At 35.3% G+C, this 19849-nt stretch overlaps 1 protein-coding gene across 1 annotated transcript; it reads left to right on the top strand.

Annotated features, from left to right (window-relative positions):
- Nucleotides 1-576: 576 nt before the first annotated feature.
- LOC104596034 (ascorbate transporter, chloroplastic-like) lies at nt 577-17930 on the top strand. Its single transcript, XM_010257019.3, has 11 exons — nt 577-896; nt 2424-2995; nt 3236-3343; nt 4321-4476; nt 5739-5954; nt 6556-6765; nt 13226-13363; nt 13800-13901; nt 16985-17050; nt 17253-17337; nt 17435-17930. The coding sequence occupies exons 1-11, from the start codon at nt 842-844 to the stop codon at nt 17530-17532; spliced, it is 1806 nt and encodes a 601-aa protein (XP_010255321.1). The 5' UTR covers nt 577-841; the 3' UTR covers nt 17533-17930.
- The last annotated feature ends 1919 nt before the right edge of the window (nt 17931-19849 follow it).

Genomic DNA, 19849 nt, shown 5'->3' with positions numbered 1-19849 from the left:
CACATTCATCCCAGTGTCATTCACATGAATTCTTGAAGCACAGACTGTTGTTTTGCAAACAGTCAATAAAGTTGTCCATGTTACAAACTTACAAGTCACCTAAGAACCCGTTTGGAAGGACTTCTGTATAGAGGCGAGATGGGGTGATTCAGCCATGGTGGTGTTGCAAAAGCCGAGCTTGGAACGCCACAAGTCATGTTCAAAAACCCTCCCAAACGGGTACTAAGATGACGTTGACTCACACAACTTATTCAATTTCCTTTTTATCAGGAAACTGAATCCATTCAGTTGGGATACTGTTTTGGGTGGTGCCGCGGTCACCGGCTCAAACTGAGATCCTCAGGTTATACCAGGAAGTCCGAATTTCCGATAATCTCCCTATTTATTTCTGTAATTCTTAAAATAAACCAGTTTTGAGGTGGACATTTCTTCGACTTTCTGTGGCGTTTAGTTTGTATTTCCCTTCTTTTAAATATACTGGAATCTTCGGTTTGCATCACGCGATGATTTGCCACGTGTAAAAAGCTTAGCCCTCCTTCGGTTAGCTATAAATCAATAGCAGAGCCTTTTTCTTTTGTTCTCCCGCTTTTTCAAGGAAAAGAGCAGTGAGGCATTGGTTATCCTCTCTCTCCCTCTCTCCATCACTCTCGTCATCGTCTCTCTCTCTCGACGACACACATACACTCACACTCGAGCGATAGCAGGAGAGCTGAGAACTTCTTTATAGACGAACGACAAGCATGGCTTCTCTTCCTGTAATCTGAATGGTAAAGTCGGTTCTCAAATGATCGTCTAACTTCACTTTTGTCCTAAAAGAGTTGGCGTCATAATTGCCAAAGCAATGGCAATTGGTGCTGTGATTTCGAGCCGCAACTTTGGTTCTTTTACTGGTTCAGGTAGGATAATCCTTCGGTGCTGTTGGAATAGTTTTTCATTCTTCGTTTTATTCGGAATTGCTTGAGCTGGAATTGTTGCTGCATTTTTATTTTGTGTTTTTCTTTATCTGTTTACTGCTTTCGCTGGACGATTTGCACTTTCGTCTTCTTGACTATTTTAAATATTTACTGGTGCTATTTTATTTATTTATTTTTTTGGGACGTTGGGTTGAACTGAAGATCTGAGGATGTATGCTGTTTTTTAGCTAATTTTGAGCTGAAATTTAGTTGAACGTATTTAGTTTCTAGATATTATGTCTTTAATATACGTCTATCAGTCGAACGAAAATAAAGAGCTGCATGCAGCAGAACATCAGCTTCAATTTGCGGAAGATGTATCAAGCTCTCAGCTGATTTCTAGAATCATCACTTTTTTCAACAAAGTTTATCGATGAGGGAACTGTATGCACCCAAACACTCATCACTGACTCTGTTCTCCCATAAGTGGATAAACGTAATGCTTACTCATGGCATTACCTTGGCACCTCTGATCATTATTTTTTAGAAGATTTTATTAGGCGTTGTAGAAGGTTAATTTGCTAGATGCCCCATTGGGTTGTGGTTCTGACCGTTTTCAGGTCTGGAGTTGTTCGTGTAGTACATAAAGAACTTCCCCATGTTTGCTAAAATATTTATTGCCCCAATACTGGGTTCGTGGGAAAGCATTTAGTACGTGGTAATGGCTGTCAGAGAGAGAAAAAAAGAGAACAGTGAGAGGGGCAGGGGGCATAAAAGGTGGTGGCAGTAACCTGCAACTTTCTGTGGAATTGGCTAATATGGCTCAGTGGAGTTTGTGCTCTGGTCTTTCTTTCAGTGGAGGGTTTTCTATTCTGCTGAAAAGGTGTCTGTTATTTCTCCAAGATTAAACCACGCCTAAGTTGTTTAATTTTCTCCCCCTCCCCGTCCTTTTTCCTTTCAAAGGATTTTTTTTTTTTTGATTCTTTCTCCAAAGTGTTCCCTTACCTGATGTTTATATGTCATTTATGTTATTGAAATCCTCTGAAAGGGATCATAACCATGTAAGCTGCATGTTTACTATTTGCGAACTGACTCATATCATTTTAGTGTTTGCAGATTTAGGGATGTAGGGGGATTTTCAAATTTGATGTACCATATCATTTTTTTATGGTTCTGTTTGTAAGAATGAAGACTTTGGTTTCACTTGTCTGCACAGGGAGTATTCTTTCAAGTGCATGAACAGAAGAATATTGAAATATTCTTATTCAACAGTATATATTCTTTATGTGACTCATCATGTTTTCATGGGCGTATCCATATAATTTTATGTATTCGTTCTACCAATAAAGATAATTGCAGTATTCAACTATTACACTTTTTAATATGAAATTATGAATAATTGCACAGAACCATCCAAAGTTGGTGCTTTTTCTTGAAAGAAGAAAGACCCCCCCTTCCTGCCAGCTGTGTTTCTTTTTTATTCACGAGACAAATCCCTTCTAGTAACTGGTAATCCACTAATTCTTGCAGGAAAAGTATGTCAAACAGAGAAGGCTGATAGACATCAGAGAGGAGAACTAGGTGTTTGTAGTTTGACATATGCACGGGGAACTATTTTTAAAACGAGGCCCCCTATTTCAAGGGAATTCTGTTCATATAAGTTTAAACATTCTTGTTATCCGGTGGGAGTCCTTGGTGGAGTGAAGCATCATCCTCTTTCAAACCATCTACAGTGCAGTGAAAATTTTCATATCATTAATCTTAAGAGGAGAATTCAGCGAAGATGTGACTGTTTACTGTTTTCAGATTCTTCTCATAGAAGTTGGTCTAAACCATTAAAGCTGGATAAGCTTGGTATATCTGATGGGCAATTCCAGAAGTGCGAGTATCGTCAAGCAACGACTACACGTGCTGATTATAAACCAGAACACTTTGACATAACTGAACCATTAGACCCACGTAATACTTCAGAGGCATCCGCTGAAGTTGTTTTAGTTGAAGGGAATGTTCAGAAGATAACTTCTTGGTGGAAGCAGTTTCCAAAACGTTGGGTGATTGTATTACTTTGTTTTTCAGCATTTCTCCTTTGCAACATGGATCGTGTAAGCTATTGCCTGTTTCTGTGTCTTATTTGACTTTGTAGATACCAGTGATATTTGGATCTTTCAAAGTTTTGTGTACTCCTAAGTTCCTATTCTAGATAGCTTTGCTGGTAGCGTGTCTCAATTACTGGAGTTGCTTTCTTTCCAGTTGATAGATATTTCTCCATGTTATACCAAGGAATTAAAAATAACGATTTCCTGTTTCATCATATTACAACTGATCCAAATGGTTGATTACAGGTGAACATGAGCATTGCCATACTTCCAATGTCACAGGAGTTCAACTGGAATTCTGCCACTGTTGGTCTAATCCAGTCTTCTTTTTTCTGGGGCTACCTACTCACTCAGGTATAGCTTGAAAGTTGGTTTATAAAATGTATATGACTGGTACAGTGCAGTATAGTTTGAGTAGCGAAACAAAGTAACCCATTAAGCACCAGATATCTGATTATGGTCATATAACTGTTTAAGCCCAATCATAATTAAGTATTTGTTGTTATCACATGGTCTGCCATGTGAATAGATGAAATTTATAGCTTCAAAGAGTCATGGAACTAATTCTATCCATCATCATGTTGAGCAGCAAGGATATCTAAAAAATTGCGAATGGACTCATGAATTATGATAGATTTCTTAGGAAATTAAGCATTTCTTTTTATTATACCTCCCTGTGCAACTAATTGGACTTGATACTGAATAGATAGCTGGAAATAGGAGCTTACAGGATCTGGTTTCTAGCTGGGCAGTGGACACTAATGTATGTACATGAATTGTACCCAGTTATTGAAATCATATCCAATCTTTTGAACCCAGATTCCTACTAATTAGGGTTCGGCACCTCAGTGTTATCTGGCACCTATTGACATCTCTAGGAATAAAGTAGATAAAGTTGAATGGTAATGACTGCACCAAGCATTAATGTGCTTTAGTCCACCACATTAGACTGAGAACACTTTTTTTTTGAACATTCCTCTTTCCACTAATCTTGAATATGCCAACAGCTTGAGGATTTTTCTTTATGCATTTCTTCCACAAAAGTGAGTGTCTCTCACAATGGGAAGGCATTCCATACATGCTTATTTTGTTTTTATTGGTGACAAAATGATGGAACTTTCTTTTTAGCTAGATGTCTGTTTTGACTAAAATTTTAGGACATTACAAGTACCATTAGCCTTGACCTGCTAACAAACTTGTTATGCTTATGCCAGTTATATGAATTCATTGTCCCCTTTTTGTTTTAGTCTATCAACAATTCCAAATCTCTATGATGTGAAATGTCTAATTTTGTATGTTATCTTTCTGACTTCCTTATACTTTCATTGTAGATTATTGGTGGTATATGGGCAGATAAAATTGGTGGCAAGCTGGTATTGGGTTTTGGGGTGGTCTGGTGGTCAGTAGCAACTGTTCTAACACCTCTAGCTGCAAAAGTTGGGCTCCCTTTCTTACTTATAATGCGTGCTTTTATGGGGATTGGTGAGGTTGGCTTCTTCCAATGTTCCCTTTTTGCTTCTTAAAATCTTCTTTAGGTTTCCATGGAAACTATTTGCTTTTTTATTTTTGTGTTTTTGATTTTATAGAATAATATATCAATTGGCAATCCTACTATTAGGGCTTACTGTTGCAAGAATATCCAATCCCATACTGTGGCTTCATTCATAATCTTAGCCTACTATTCCTTTTCAATATTATTGTAGGTCCTCTTCTAAAGTTAAAAGTGCTATTTTATAGATAAATAACTTGTATAATCTAATAAATCTTGAGGAACCAATTTGCTTCAATGGGTTATAACTAATACTACCTAAAATCTACTAACTAATATTTTTAAAGGAATCTTCTGCTTATTATTAGATATTTGTGTGTAAGAGAATACATAATATAGTGTATATATGAATGAGTACATAGGACATTATTAAATAACAGTATTTAAACAACTATAATGCATTAAGGAATTCTGTGGGAAGACTATTTTTTAAGGCCCCATACTTTACTCTTTGGGAAGACCATATTGGTTGCTTATTATATACACAATACTTTTAGTCTTTGTTCTTGCTCATTATAGAAGAACGAAAGAAATTGAATAGACAGAGCTGATTCTCCTTTACTTGTTCCTGGTTTGAGAAAAAATCAGAAAAAAGGAAAGGGAAGTGTCTAACTGCATCTTCTACTATTCCTTCATATCCTTCACCTGTCAATCAAGTTGGTTCCATCTATTTGTAGTTTCCTTAATCTTTGAACAATCCAAAAACATACTTTATTTATTTCTACTTCCTTGTATCTTTCACTTTAATCTAGAGAATAGTGTTTTTTGAAAGCAAAGGGTGGTTTTTCCTTTTCTCATTATTTTTCTTGATTTTCAGGACTTATTAAGGAAGCACAACTAAACTTTTTATGATCGGCCTAATGCATATACAACTACAAATTGTTTGAGTTAAATGAGATGTATACCTACAAAAGTTAAAGGAAAAATGTAATGTATGCATAAAAGTTATAGAACATTTTCTATAGTAGTTGCTGGTAACTAATAATCTTGAATAACTAATAAAGTCTCTTTCCAGATACCGCTTATGTTAATTTTCTGACTTAATAACTCCTAAAATATTATTTTTTTGGGTTGATTACTCAGTTTGTTGGTCTGATGAGATACCTAGCTGCCATATTTTGTCAATTATGCAGTTAGTTGCATCTAAATTTCATGCTGCAATAAAAAGTTTTGTTTCTGAAAGAATTGTTTTGTCTTCAGGGCGTTGCTATGCCAGCAATGAATAACATACTTTCAAAGTGGGTTCCTGTATCTGAGAGAAGTAGATCCCTTGCACTAGTATACAGTGGCATGTACCTTGGCTCTGTCATAGGCCTTGCCTTTTCTCCTGTTCTAATCCACAATTTTGGATGGCCTTCTGTGTTTTACTCTTTTGGCTCCCTTGGAAGTATTTGGTTTGCACTATGGCTGAGTAAGGTAAGTATCTTATCCTTTTAGCTATGTTCAAACCATAGTAAAAAATTTTAATTTATATTTCTCTGCCTCTCATTGCCTGTGAGAACAGAAACTTACAATTATAGGCTACAACTGTATGGTCGTTTCAGACTGTAAGTCAATTGCTAGGGCAGATATGCAGTTGCATTTGATACTGTCATCTTCTATTCTTGATGGTCAAAGCTTGAGCTGAAAGACCATTTACATACACGGTCTCGTGACTACAGAAATGCTTGAAGTGTAATTGCAATTGTCATAGTCAATTTACTTTCATGGAACATTTTTTGCCTATAAAAAAAATGCTGGTTTCAAATAATTGACATTTATGACAATTTAATGGTTTGTATTTTTTTTTACTATAGATAAAATCTAGAATAAAATTTTCTGGCTGAAGGTATCAGCAAGTATTGCAGTTAATTTCTGGATTGTTGTGTTTATGCTTGTTTTTATCTATATTCTGTTGTTTTAGAAAGGCCTCTTCATTATGTTATTCTTAAATACTCAATTACATTACATGATTTTGTTTATTAACGAAGGCATTCAGTGGAACTTTTTTCCCTCTTTTTCTTGGGCTTCTTGCTAGGCACACAGCTCACCACAGGAAGATCCAGAGCTTCATATAGAGGAAAAGAAGCTTATCCTGGGGGAAAGTCAATCAAAAGAACCTGTTTCAGTCATTCCATGGAAATTGATTTTGTCAAAGGCACCTGTCTGGGCTTTGATAATCTCTCACTTTTGTCACAACTGGGGAACATTTATTCTTCTTACATGGATGCCTACTTACTACAATCAGGTATTTGATGTTGTATAGAAAAAAAGATATACTAAATTTTCTATACATATGCATTTACACACACACACATTCTGTTCTTTTAGCAAAGAAGACTGAACTACCCAGGAATCTTACATGTGGCAGGATATTTTCCCCAATTCCTCGACTTCTTATGGTCATCTGGAAATACTAATATCACTTGAGGAAATACTAACAAAAGTTAGGCTGGCATGGATGGGGGATTGAACATGTGGCTGATCCAGAGGGTCCTGATGGATATATGTTTGGATCAGTCATATAAAAGATATTCCCATTTATTATGTACTTGTATAACATGATAGGAAACAGGACTTGCATCAAATGGTACATAATTCTGGTGACTTAAAACAAGTGAAAATCATTTTTATTGTGGGATATAGATATTAATCTGATAGAGTGCCTTGTATGTGATCAACTTACCAGTTAAAACTACAATAGTTGGCTACAAGATGACTATCCAAACTTCTTTTCTCTCCACTTACTAAAAATTGCTTCAAGATGACCTAAACCTAAAATCATTTTGTTCAAATTATATATTGCTCGTAATTGTTTCAACTAAACATATTAAAACCTTATTAACTTCAAATACATCTGTCCTGTTATATTAAGCTTGCAACCATGATTTGTGCTTGCATGATATGGTTGCTATATATCAAGTGTCTAGGACTTGGGCCCAATTTTTTGTTCTACAAAGTATATTTTCTAAAAAGTTGAAGGAGCTGTGAATTAAAAGATTTCATGACAGTGGACAATAGGTCTCTTGGATAGTTTTTACAAAATTTTGGCTGAAAGGATGAAAGGGGTGCTAAACAGTGTGATTTCCAGTAATCAATGTGCTTTTGTCCTGGGGAGGCAAATGCTCCACTCTGTTCTCATTGCTAATGAGTTGATTGATTCTAGGAGAGAGGGGACCCCAGGTCTGGTGTGTAAACTGGATATAGAAAAAGCTTATGACCATGTAAATTGGAGATGCATGGATTTTGTGTTGGAAAGAGTGGACTTTGGACAAAAATGGAGGAATTGGATGCAAGGTTCAAGGTATCGATACACCCCTGTGTATCGGCAGAGGCGTATCGGTACATAGAAACACACACTTATATATATATGTTTTAATTTTTTTTTTCAAAATTTGTTTTTTGGGGACTTATTTATGCATATCTTTTATCAAAAAAGAGAGGGATCCCGAAACGCCTGTAAACAGGTGTATTGGAACCCCAAAGATACGATACGATAACGGGGTGTATCGTATCGAAATTTTGAACCTTGATCGGATGAAAGTATGTATCTCTTTGACTCTTCCCCTAAGTTTTCTGTTTTGATAAATGGGCAATCTACAGGTTTCTTTGAGAGTTCTAGAGGGCTGAGGTAAGGTAATCCTCTCTCTCCCTTGCTTTTTATATGTATCATAGAAATCCTCTCCCTTTTTAGCTTGAGGGCTGTTGAATATGGATTGTGGGAAGGTTTTGCAATCTCTCTAGGGGAGGAGAAGGTTAACATTTTGCAATTTGCAGATGATACTCTTTGTTTTATAGATGCATCCCTTGAGCAGTTGGAGACTCTACTTGGGATTCTCAGCTGGTTTGAAGTTGTTACTGGGCTGAAAGTCAACCTAAGTAAAAGTCTGATCATTCCAATCGGCCAAGTGCCTAATCTGGAGGAGTGTGCCAAAGTGATGGCTTGTTAGGTGGACTCTCTTCCTGTAAGGTATCTGGGTCTACCCCTTGGTGCAAAATGCTCTTCATTAGCCATTTGGGATCTAGTAGTTGAAAGAATGGAGAAAAAGCTCTCCTCTTGGAAGGCTAAATATCTTTCTTTTGGGGGAGGAGTAACACTTTTAAAAAGCACTCTTTCTAACCTTCCCACCTACTTCCTATCCCTCTTCCTTATCCCAACTAAGGTGGCAAAGAGGTTGGAAAATCTGTAAAAGAAGTTCCTCTGGAAAGGATAGGAAGAAGAAAAGAAAGTTCACCTTATCAATTGGGATCAAGTGTGCCTCCCTGTGGAGGAAGGTGGATTGGGTTTAAGGAAAATTAAGGTCTTTAATTTGGCTCTCCTTAGTAAATGGATTTGGAGATTTGCCTCAGAAAGAAGAGTGGTGGAGAAATCTTATAGCTGCCAAATATGGGGTGGATTGGGGCAACTCGAGATCTCAGGACCCCCTCCCAAATTGGGGCTGTTCCATTTGGAAAGGCATTATGAAAATAATTCTCATTTTTGGGGAAGGTTTAAGCTTCAAAGTAGGAAGAGGTGACAAAATCAGTTTTTGGAAGGACCCTTGGTGCTTGGAGAATCCTCTGTCTGAGAGTTTTCCTCTTTTGTTTCAGTGTGCTGCTAACCAAGATGCCTCGGTAGCTGAGTCCTATTCCATCTCGGATGATGTTGTGACCTGGGTTCCCCAGTTCAGAAGAAGCCTGTTTGACTGGGAATTTGTAGAGATCTTGGGTCTGCTGGAAACTCTCCAAGATCAGAAAATTGACATCAATCTGGTAGATGAGTGGAGATGGAAGTGGAGTGGTGATGGTTGCTTCTCAGTCAAATCAATGGCCCTCAAGCTCATTAGTTCAAGTGCAGTGAATTTTCCAAGTAAGCAGATTTGGAACCCAATCAGCCCCTCCAAAGTCAATTTCCTAGTCTGGATAAGGGCCCTAAACAAGTGCCTGTCTAGAGAAAATCTAGAAAGAAGAGGAATACAGCTGTCAAATGTTTCTTGTGGTCTTTGTGGGTTGCAGCCTGAGTCTACAAACCATCTGCGCCTCCACTGCCTAGTTTCTGCCCAGGTGTGGGATCACTTTCTAAGTGTTGCGGGGATTTGCTAGGTCATGCCAAATTCTGTCAAAGACTTATTATGTTGCTGGAAGATCAGGGGTTTGAAGAAAGAAAAAGGAAAGCTGGTGTGGAGAACTATCCCTGCTGCTGTCTTTTGGTCCATTTGGACTGAAAGAAATAACAGAATTTTCTGTAATAAATCGAAAAGTTCAGATGAGATAGTGCAGTGTGCAGTCAGTAAACTGTTCTCTTGGGTATCTGTAAGTCCAAAATTCAAGCATATGAATGTACTTCAGTTTCTTAGGACTCGGTCTACTGGTGTTGAGGTCTGTTCTGTCCCTATCTGGACGGGTTTCTGTTGTACCTTCTTTCATCATGAAATTCAAACTAATCTTAGGTTCCATGATATTCCATAACCAGGTCATAATCTGTGCATCTTCTTGCTCCCAATCACTGTACTCCTGAAAATCAACTGAGGGTTTATCTTCTCTCACATGCTTCACCTTCTTCTCAGCTCTGAGAAAAACTTCAACAGATTTATCCCAAGGTACATAATTCTCTCCATTCAGTTTAATAGAGGTCATCTGCACATTCAAGTAATCAGGGGGAATCATAGCAGACTTGTGTTCACTACTGTCTCCCATAGCTGCCATAAACAAATATATATATTTTTTTCTCAGACCAATATGTCACCCTACCTTACTAATGATCACCACACTACACACCTACAGCTGACTATTGCTGAAAAATTTATTGTCACAGGTTTTAGCAATGGTAATCACCACTGTTCTTCACTTTCAATACCACAAAAAAATCACCCACATACACTTCACACGTGATACTAGGTCTGCAGCACATCAGAAATTGCTTCCTATTATAATCTCATGCAATCCATCTATCTGAACCACACAAGTTAGACTCAAACCTGTCAGACCACTAAACTACTGTAAACAGCCCTCTTCGATCCATCGATTAGAGGGTTTTCTACCAACCACCTGAAACCACCACAACACAACCAACCGGAGGCATTAAAACCTCCAGAAGTAAAAAATGACCACTCCTTTTCAGCCTTTTTGTCAAACTCCAAGTGACCGAAGAGAAATCTGCAAAATACTAGATTGGGAGGCGCAGAAAACTGGGCAGATCTGAACTGATTTATAATGGCTCTGATACCATGATAAAGTTCAGATCTGTATATGCTTCAGTTTCAGAATAAAAGAAGAAAAGAGAGAAAGAGGAGAAGAGAGAAGAGGTAGAAGGAAAGACTGGTTCAAACTAGAGAACTCAACTCTCTCTAGTTGAGCCAGATTTATTTATAGTTTTCTAAACAAAAAACAGAATGACTATTTGTGCCCCCACTAGTGTGGGATACATCGCTTAACTTAGAATATAATAGTAATTACATCTAGCACATAACATAAAGTAAAACGACTAGACTACCCTTCTATAGCCGACTCTAACAATTTTTAATAAAATTACCTTACCTTTTCAAAAAAAAATCTGAAAAACCTTGGCTTCTGTATCTTTTTCTTTTCAACATAAAAGAAGAAATTAGAAATATGTACTTGGGGAAGTTATGTAATTTCATGCATAAGGGACTTCTGGTATTATTGTTATTGTTGCTGTTGCTGTTGTGTTGGATTAAGCATGTTCTAGCTCTACAAATCTTCTTCAGGTCATTCATTGGATCAAGAATTTTGTACCTTCCAGGAAATCTTCACATGTATTCAATGATCCTGATATTTACCATGTATAAACTCACTCCTGGTTATCCTCCTTTGAGGTATCCATTCATTTTCTCTAGGCCAACCACCTCTTTCCTATAGAAATTATTTACTCATCCATTCTTCTCCCTGCAATCCATAATTCCATTTTCCCTTTCAACCACTTCTATTCACATTTTCTGATGTTGTTTACCAATGTTGAGTACTGTCCACTGTCTATTTGCATCTCCTTCAAACTGAAGATTAATCAATCTCAAACCGAAAAACCAAATTGGTACAAACTTGTTCTTTCTTTCTTGATTCACTCTACAATTGTGGGCACTAAGGTCCTAACATGGTCTGAATGAGTCCATGTAATGTAAGTCAGCAATTTGTGTATGTAGGTGAAAATTGTCAATTCTAGGAAGACCATTTATCTGTTGGTTCACTTCTTGGAAGGAAACTAGTTAGAAGTTCTTATATTTATTAACAAGATCTTGAAAATCTATTGATTATTCTGCCAATAAAATGAAGACACAACTTAATTAGAATAAAATTAACATGAGAAATCATGCAACTTCTTTTGTTCAGTGATGGAGTTTGACTATGATACCGAAAGGCATGGTATCTTAAAAGCTGACAACCAATCAAACGGTATTATAGAAGTGATAACCAATCAACTGGTATCCAACAAAATTCATGGGGTGTTCTGATTTGTCAAAGTTATTCTGGTAGCATACCCTTCCAGCATCATTCAAATTGTTGTAATTGAGATATATATATTCTACCCGTGCCCCTCAACCTATATATCTAATTATCTAGTAAAATGTATAATAGGTTAAAAATGTAAAAAAAAAAGTTCCTTGCTATTCATCCTCAACCATCCTAGAAAAATATTTATGAACAGTTCATGTTTTTGAACCTTTAATTGTAAGCTGTCTCAAATACATTTTAGCTTTTTACTTGTAAATCTATATTGCCTACATGTAGCTTTTCCAAACACTTTTTGGTTGTTCTCTGTTGACCTTTGACAACTGATTGCTAACTTTTGACTGATGACCATGATTTGTGTCCTTTTCAAAGGCTCAACCATCATCTCTTCTTCCATCTAAATGTAATGTGGTCAAACCTTTTGCAGGCTACCTTAAATAAGGTAATTGATCCCAAAACATTGATCCTACTGGGGAAAACTTGTATTTTTCATGTCTTCAATGTCATACAAAGGGGAACTCTTTTTTTTTTTTTTTATTTTTCCCTTTTTCTCTTCTTTCTCTTTTGTAAGTTTTGCAATCTTCCTTAATTTCTTTAATGTTTTCTTCTTGACTAGCCTTGACCTAATTTAGTTGTACAATCTTCCTTATAATTTAGTTTAATTAATTTACTTAGTATTTTAAATAATAAGAGAATACTTGACTAGCCTTGATCTAGAAAGTTTAGTCCAAAAGGGTAAGGTTTGTTGGATTCTGTAGGTTCAACTGCATAATTTTGAGGGCAATTCTTGTATAATTAGTTGTAAATTGTTTTATACTTTTCCCATTTTATACTTCTATGTTCTTGATTATTTTAAAATTTCGTATTCTTTTATTTGTTTCTAGATTCTTTGAGAAAGATTACATTAGGAATTTATGGAAGATATAATAATTAAAATTCAAATTTGATGTGCCATAAAATGTTCTATTACTTAAATGAAAACTTAATTAACTATCCTCAAATATGGACTTCAATTCAAGGTGCAGTTTGAGTTATACAGTTGTTTCTTTTAAAGTTAAAACATAGATGTGTTTAATAGGTACTTCTTAGTTATATGCATGGGAGGTACTTAAATGACCTCATGATTGATACAAAACCCGAAGCAGAAAATATCAATTAACATGTCCGTTGGACTACATATATCTTATTACTAAATGGTTGGGCTTAAGGCTGAGTTGAGTATTGGGTTGCACAAATCTTATTCTTGTTTGTTCTTTTTCTAGGTCTTGAAATTCAATCTTACGGAGTCTGGACTGTTCTGTGTATTGCCATGGTTAACCATGGCTGTGTTTGCAAATTTAGGAGGTTGGATTGCAGACACTCTTGTGAGCAAAGGTCTTTCAATAACTGCAGTTCGTAAGGTAAGTAATATCCCAGTATTTGATTTTTGGTTATGGAGTAAATATCTGCATATCATCTTCTGTGGTGGATACTTGGATATTCTTTTGCTTAATGCCTGCATTACCTTCATCAATTTTCAACAATATAAAGGAAAAAGAAATTATGGACTACGTAGAATCAGCAATGCAGTTAAATGTGTTTCCTGCTATTGGTTAGCACTGCGGGTTAATATCAGAGAAGATATTTTTATGCTACAGAAGAATTTATATTAAAGCACTTCTTCGAAAAATGCATTCAGATTCTTGTCCTACCTCATGAATGTGTACAAAAACTTGCATATTCCTTTATTTATTTATTTATTTTTGGAGCAGCAACAAACATGGATATCTTTATTACGATAACACGTACTTTTTTCCCCTGAGTATAACTATCCTCCAAAACTTTTTGATACTGCAGATCATGCAATCAATTGGGTTTCTAGGCCCAGCATTCTTTTTGACACAGCTGAGCTATGTCCGGACTCCAGCCATGGCAGTGCTATGCATGGCATGCAGTCAGGTCTGATTACTTTCTAAGCAAATTGAAATTTGATTTTTTTTTAAGTCTTACCTGAAATTATATGTAAATTCTGTGAACATGTGACTTGATATCATTTTTTGTCATTGCTTAGGACAAAATCTACCTGTGAAAAGGATACAACAAATGATGCCAAAAAGCAGGGATTGAAACATGCTTAGTAAGCAGTTTCTGTGAAAACTACAAATTAAAATTTCAACTAGGAAAGGAAAATATATGGTTAAAAATTCAACTGAAATTCAACTCATGTTAAAGTTATACCTAACTATTTGTGACCAGCTGTTAAAAGTCCAACTGAAAGTATCCTAGAGATCGTGACTAAGGAAAAAATCACTTTATAGAAATGAAGTCGTAAAGCACCTGAGCTCAATTTAATTCTAGATGAGCCAAGGCACTTAAATATTTGCTTATGTACATTACCAAAAAAAATGCTAATGCGTTGATAATATTCAACATCCCATAAGTTTGTTTTGACTAGTAAAGATGCATCTGCATTGTATGTAATTATTGTTGCTTCTGCTGCTGTGGCTTTTCTTTGGAATAATCACTTAATGATTATAATTTACTATTACTCAAATCTTGCATAACACTTAGAAGAAAATTCAACTGTTGGGTGTAAACCATCGTTATGTAGGTAAATCAAAATTTGCCACATCAAAAAGAAAAACAATTTCCCTTTTACTTTTTTCTGTTAAACAACAATTAGTGGCTGATAGTCAGTTGCATGTGAGAAGAGTTATTACCTCACATCAATATGCCAGGGTAATAGAAAGAAATATAGTTATTCTGCGTATCAATCTATTAATGTTTTAGAAAACATAAAAGATTTAGAACTAAGTTAGGGCTCTGAATTTGGTTCCTATGAGTTCTACACAAACTGCTTGTATCTGGTGTACTACTGTTGTGTGCAATTTCTCATTATCATTCCTCATAATTATTAAGATATAATCAAAATATAAGTGTTTTATTTCTTTTGAGTCTTGTAGACTCAGAAAAACAAGGGGGAATGACCAAATGGTCTGTATATCCAACTGTGGCCTTGGGTCTGAAGACAACCACCATGCTTCTAGCTTCGCTGTTATATCGCCAGAAGGTATTTGGTCCAAACTAATTGTATTGACCTGAATGCCACCAATTAATATATATGGTGCACATGGCCCATCAAGTCAGAATTCTATTTTGTTTTAGTTTGTCACCCACATCTTCGGTAGGGCATTGTACAAGGTTTATATTGATCTATTGATTTAACCATCCATTCTATTGCTAAAATTTTGACCATTCTGATGGGAAAATGAAGGAAACAATCTAATTAGAGTAAGATTAATACGAGAGTTTTATAGAATTTCTACTTCTAGTTTTTTGTTCAAGTAGAATAAAGTTAGAACTGTAATGCGTACTTGTATCTTGAGTACATCTGATGCAGAACTTAAGGAAAGAAGAAACATGAAGAGAAACAGGTTCAGATCTCTGTGGGGCCCACCAAATGTTACTGGATGGGCATGGACAAAGCTGGTAGGAAATTTCCACTAAAAACTCAAGTATATGATACAATACGACACCCTTGGATGGGTATCCAGGTAAGGTGTCATAGGGGCCCATGAATATCCTATTGGATCAAATTGACCCAGGTCCTAGCGTAGGCTCTAAATAAGATATACATGATCTTGAGGTATTAATAGGGTTGGTAGTTCGAAAGCATATCTGTAATTTTATGCAACCTTAAGATTTGTAGAGATTTTTCGTTTTTGGTTTTCAACTAGGTATTAATCACTTTTAAATGTGTTTTAGAGTGTCTAGGAATTTAGTTTTAAGTTGATGATGTGTCATGTGGGGTCCATAAACTTTTCTTGTACCTTAAGTTGGAAACATCTTTTCTTTAGGGCTATTTTTCACAGTTCATAATTTGTCTGTTTTGCTTGATTTTGATGCCTTGAAAGTTTCTATTTTCTTCGATTTTCATTTGAAATGGTAAAGCAGGCCGGTCAATCCCTCTTTCTAGAGAGTCTATAACTGTAAACTGGCTAGTAGAGAATCTGATTATTAAGGGCATGTTTGGAACATATGCTGTTTTCCCAGATAATGGCACCGTGTTGGTGCCACATAGGAGATTCAGTGGCGGGGAAAACGATGCCTGTTTGGTTAAATGTTTTTTTTTTTTTTTTTGACAAATGTTTTCTCAGAACAAACCTTGGAAATTGGTGTCTGAGAAAATGTCCTTTTTGACGTTTCTCAATTTTATACTGTTGCTAGCAATGGTTTGCTGATGTGGCATTGAAAAATGCCTAGGTGGCAGCAACAGTCCCAAACAAAAAAAAATGCCATTTTCGGAGAACAGCACTAGAGAAATGTCATCAATTCCAAACATTACCTAAGCGAGAATTTAAATTGAATTATTTTGAGGTGTCATCAATTCACTTTTGCCTTTTCTCTTCTATAAAGCTATGATATCTTCTTCCGATCTCTTTCTCTTCTATATTTCAGATCTTACGAAAGCCTTCTATTTTTCCTTTATCCCGTCTTAGATCTAATGTTACTCTTCTTTCAACCATGCAAAGATCCTAGGACTTTTACCTTGTCATCCTATACATCAGTTTGACATCAGAGTTGTTGCTCCTAGATCGAAGTCCCATTAAGTTTTGTATGTAATAACACAAAATCAAGGTTTTGGTGGCCTTTAAAAAAGAGAATGTAATGCATAAAATATCCATGTCTAGATACATGAAAGCAACATTGCATGGACATTTCGTTGCTTGAAACCATAAGATTTTTAAGGTTGATTATTTTTGCAGTCTCATTAGAAAATTTTCACCTTTTTTAACTGGATCATGAATTTCTTGCTACACCCCCTTTTTTGCAGCGGTCACTGGCATTGTTATTCTAAAATTTTAGATTTGAAAGTTTTGTTGGAAGTGTGGAAAGAGAAATATTCAATCATATTTCTCTCTGTGGTGTTCTATATATCATTTAATCGTGGTTGCTCCAATTGACTATGCTATAGAAGTTTGCTTTCTTTACCGGAAATTTGTAACATAATTTGGTTATACATGTTTTTCATTTTTGGACAGGGATCGGATGCATTCTCACAATCTGGTTTGTACTCCAATCACCAAGACATTGGACCGCGTTATGCGGTAAGTTGCTTCATCCAGTGTAGTCAAAATCTTCGTTTTATGATATGATTCACAATTTGAAGCCTGAATCTCAAGGGTTTTGATTTGAACTAATGTCTAAATCCTTTTCTGCAAAGTAGTTCTAGTTTGTACAATTTGTTTATTTCTCTCCTTTATTCATGAGAGGAATGGAACTGACGTCAATGTTTGCCTGTGAACAAAGGGAGTATTGCTGGGTCTATCGAACACTGCTGGAGTGCTTGCCGGTGTCTTTGGTACAGCCGCAACTGGCTATATTCTCCAACGGGGTATGTGGTTAATGTTGAAGTCCATAAAGCAATACACCCAAACATTTTAATCTGGTCAATGTTGATGTTTCAAGCTTTCTAACTTTTAATCTTTCAGGGTCGTGGGATGATGTCTTTAAGGTGGCTGTTGCCTTGTACATCATTGGCACTTTGATCTGGAACTTATTTGCTACAGGGGAAAAAATTCTTGACTAGAAATAGAAGATAAAAGAAACTCAATAAAGAAATATTAAACCTATGGCTAATAATCAAGAATCAGAGTTTCTAAACAAAGGAGATACAGAGGAAGACATCTTTCAAATTCGAGGTGACGAAGGGAAGAGAGTAAAACAAGAACGTCGACATCTGGGACTCGCTTGAAGTTTGAAGCCAATACTCTCCACCGAATGGGGGGTTGTGGTTTGCCTTGGAAACCATCTTCTTCATTGGAGTTAATAAAGTTTACCTTGTTCTTAATTTATATGTTTTTGTTAGGTAATTTTGGGCAATTAAGCCCATAAATCACTTCGTCTTAATTTTAGAATGTAATCTAAAAAACCACATTTTTTTTATTCGGTAAATAATCTAAGAAAACCACATATTTACTTCCCAAATCTCTGTATTTAATTGTAGTTATTTCCCTTGGTTTTTGTCTTACCGCAAATTTCTCAAAGTTTATTCGTTGGTCACGTGCATATATCATCTTGTCGGATCCTCAGCTTTGAGTCCATGGCCCAGATTGCTCCATTTTATAATGGACTTGAGATGGTCTATTGACTTACGATTTAGGGTCGTTTGGGAATTCTCTTTGGGAAGATCTAATGATAGCTTCAAAATAGTTTTTTCGCATCTTTTTGGTGCATCAATTTCTGGTGGCTAGATCTGTATGAATTAAAATGTAAAAATATCATAGTGCGGTTTGCCCAGTTTGTAAATAGTCCAAAAGATCACGCGGAAAGATGTGCCAAATGGTCTATATGGGTTAGGGCTTGACATCTCCGGCTTATTCTTGAGTTGACCAGCTTACGATCTGACAGTAGGTGAAGGGTTGCAATTTGCAAACCAGGCTGGGTTTGTTCGGCTTGAGGTCAACCCTAAAGTCTTGAAACCCCACCCCCCACACCCTCCAACCCTAATTCTGCCCAATCTGACCTAGTCGAGCTTAACCCTAGTCCCTAACTCTAACTAAAATCCCTCAACTCTAACACAACCCAACTGTTGGGCCCAACCCGGCCTCCCTCCCACCCTATTAAAATAAAAATTTAAAATTAATTGAAAAGTTTAAATCATAAAATTCCTAAAGTTTCATTTTTTCTTTACAAAGCGCATGACTAATGATTCTAGAAATCGTACAAATAAATGAAATAATAAAAAAATTAAAATTGTGCAAATCCATATCTCTGTGTTAAAATGGAATGTGTCAAGTTAAACTTTCCTGCTTTATGGTTTATTCTCAAAGTTGCTTATCTTTTTTTTTTTGGTTTCTTCTCAAAAACATTTATCTTTTATTTTTCTGGCTTTTTTGAATTTTTTAATCTCTCTCTCTCATGCCATTAACTCTGTCCTTCAATGACTAATGCCACTATTCTCTCATCTCCATTACTGCATTAAATTTTACAAAATTCATTAATTTTATCTATATTTATATTTACATTAAATTGTAATTATTAGTAAAGATGAATTATATTGAAATTAAGATATTCAATAATATATTATTATGCCAAATAATCTACTTCCATTTAAAATTATAATCCACTTATATTCCATTTGAAAATAATAAAAAATAATTAGCCATAATAAAAATAATTATTAATTGTCGTTATTGATAAAAATATTTTTGTTAATATAATAAAAATAATTTAATTAATAAAAGGAATAAGATAAATTAAAAACTAATATCCATTTAAAATTAATATAAAACTAATACAAAATTATCTAACAATTATTTGTTTTATAATTAATTTTTACTAATTTAAAACCAACTTAAGTTATACTAAAAATAAAAACTTAATATAGTTAATTGGATTTCATAAGGAATTTAAGTTTGATAAAAACTTAATTAAATTTTATCTTTACTAATTTTAAAAATAATATAAAATATCAATTTTAAATATAGTTTAATTATTTTAAAATCAATTTAAATTCTATTTAAAAATAAGGAAATTTGTAAAAACCTCCTTGGGTTTTCTAACAATCCTATCAAACTTCCTAGTGTTTTGGCCTTAACAAAAACTTCCCCTATTGTTTTGAAAAAAGGTGCAAATACCTTCCTTTCATTATCATTCCAAATAAAAAATGTTGATGTCATACATTAATTTCACTTCCCTTCAGCCTTTTTGCCTTACTTTATGCAAGAAGAAGAGGAGAATTATTCTTTGAAAGTTGTCTCACAAAATAAATTAGTGGAGGGTAAAATTGAAACTTTAAATTGTGTATGATAATGTATTAACAATGATAAGGGTATTTTGGTAACTTCAATGTCTTTGTTACTGAAAAGCCAAGTAAAAGGAGGTATTTGCACTTTTTTTTTCAA

Source organism: Nelumbo nucifera, chromosome 1 (genome assembly GCF_055504915.1).
Source record: "Nelumbo nucifera cultivar China Antique chromosome 1, China Antique-T2T, whole genome shotgun sequence".
Lineage (NCBI taxonomy): Eukaryota > Viridiplantae > Streptophyta > Magnoliopsida > Proteales > Nelumbonaceae > Nelumbo > Nelumbo nucifera.
Note: the sequence above shows the minus strand (reverse complement) of the source record. Positions and strands in the feature narration are given on the sequence as shown.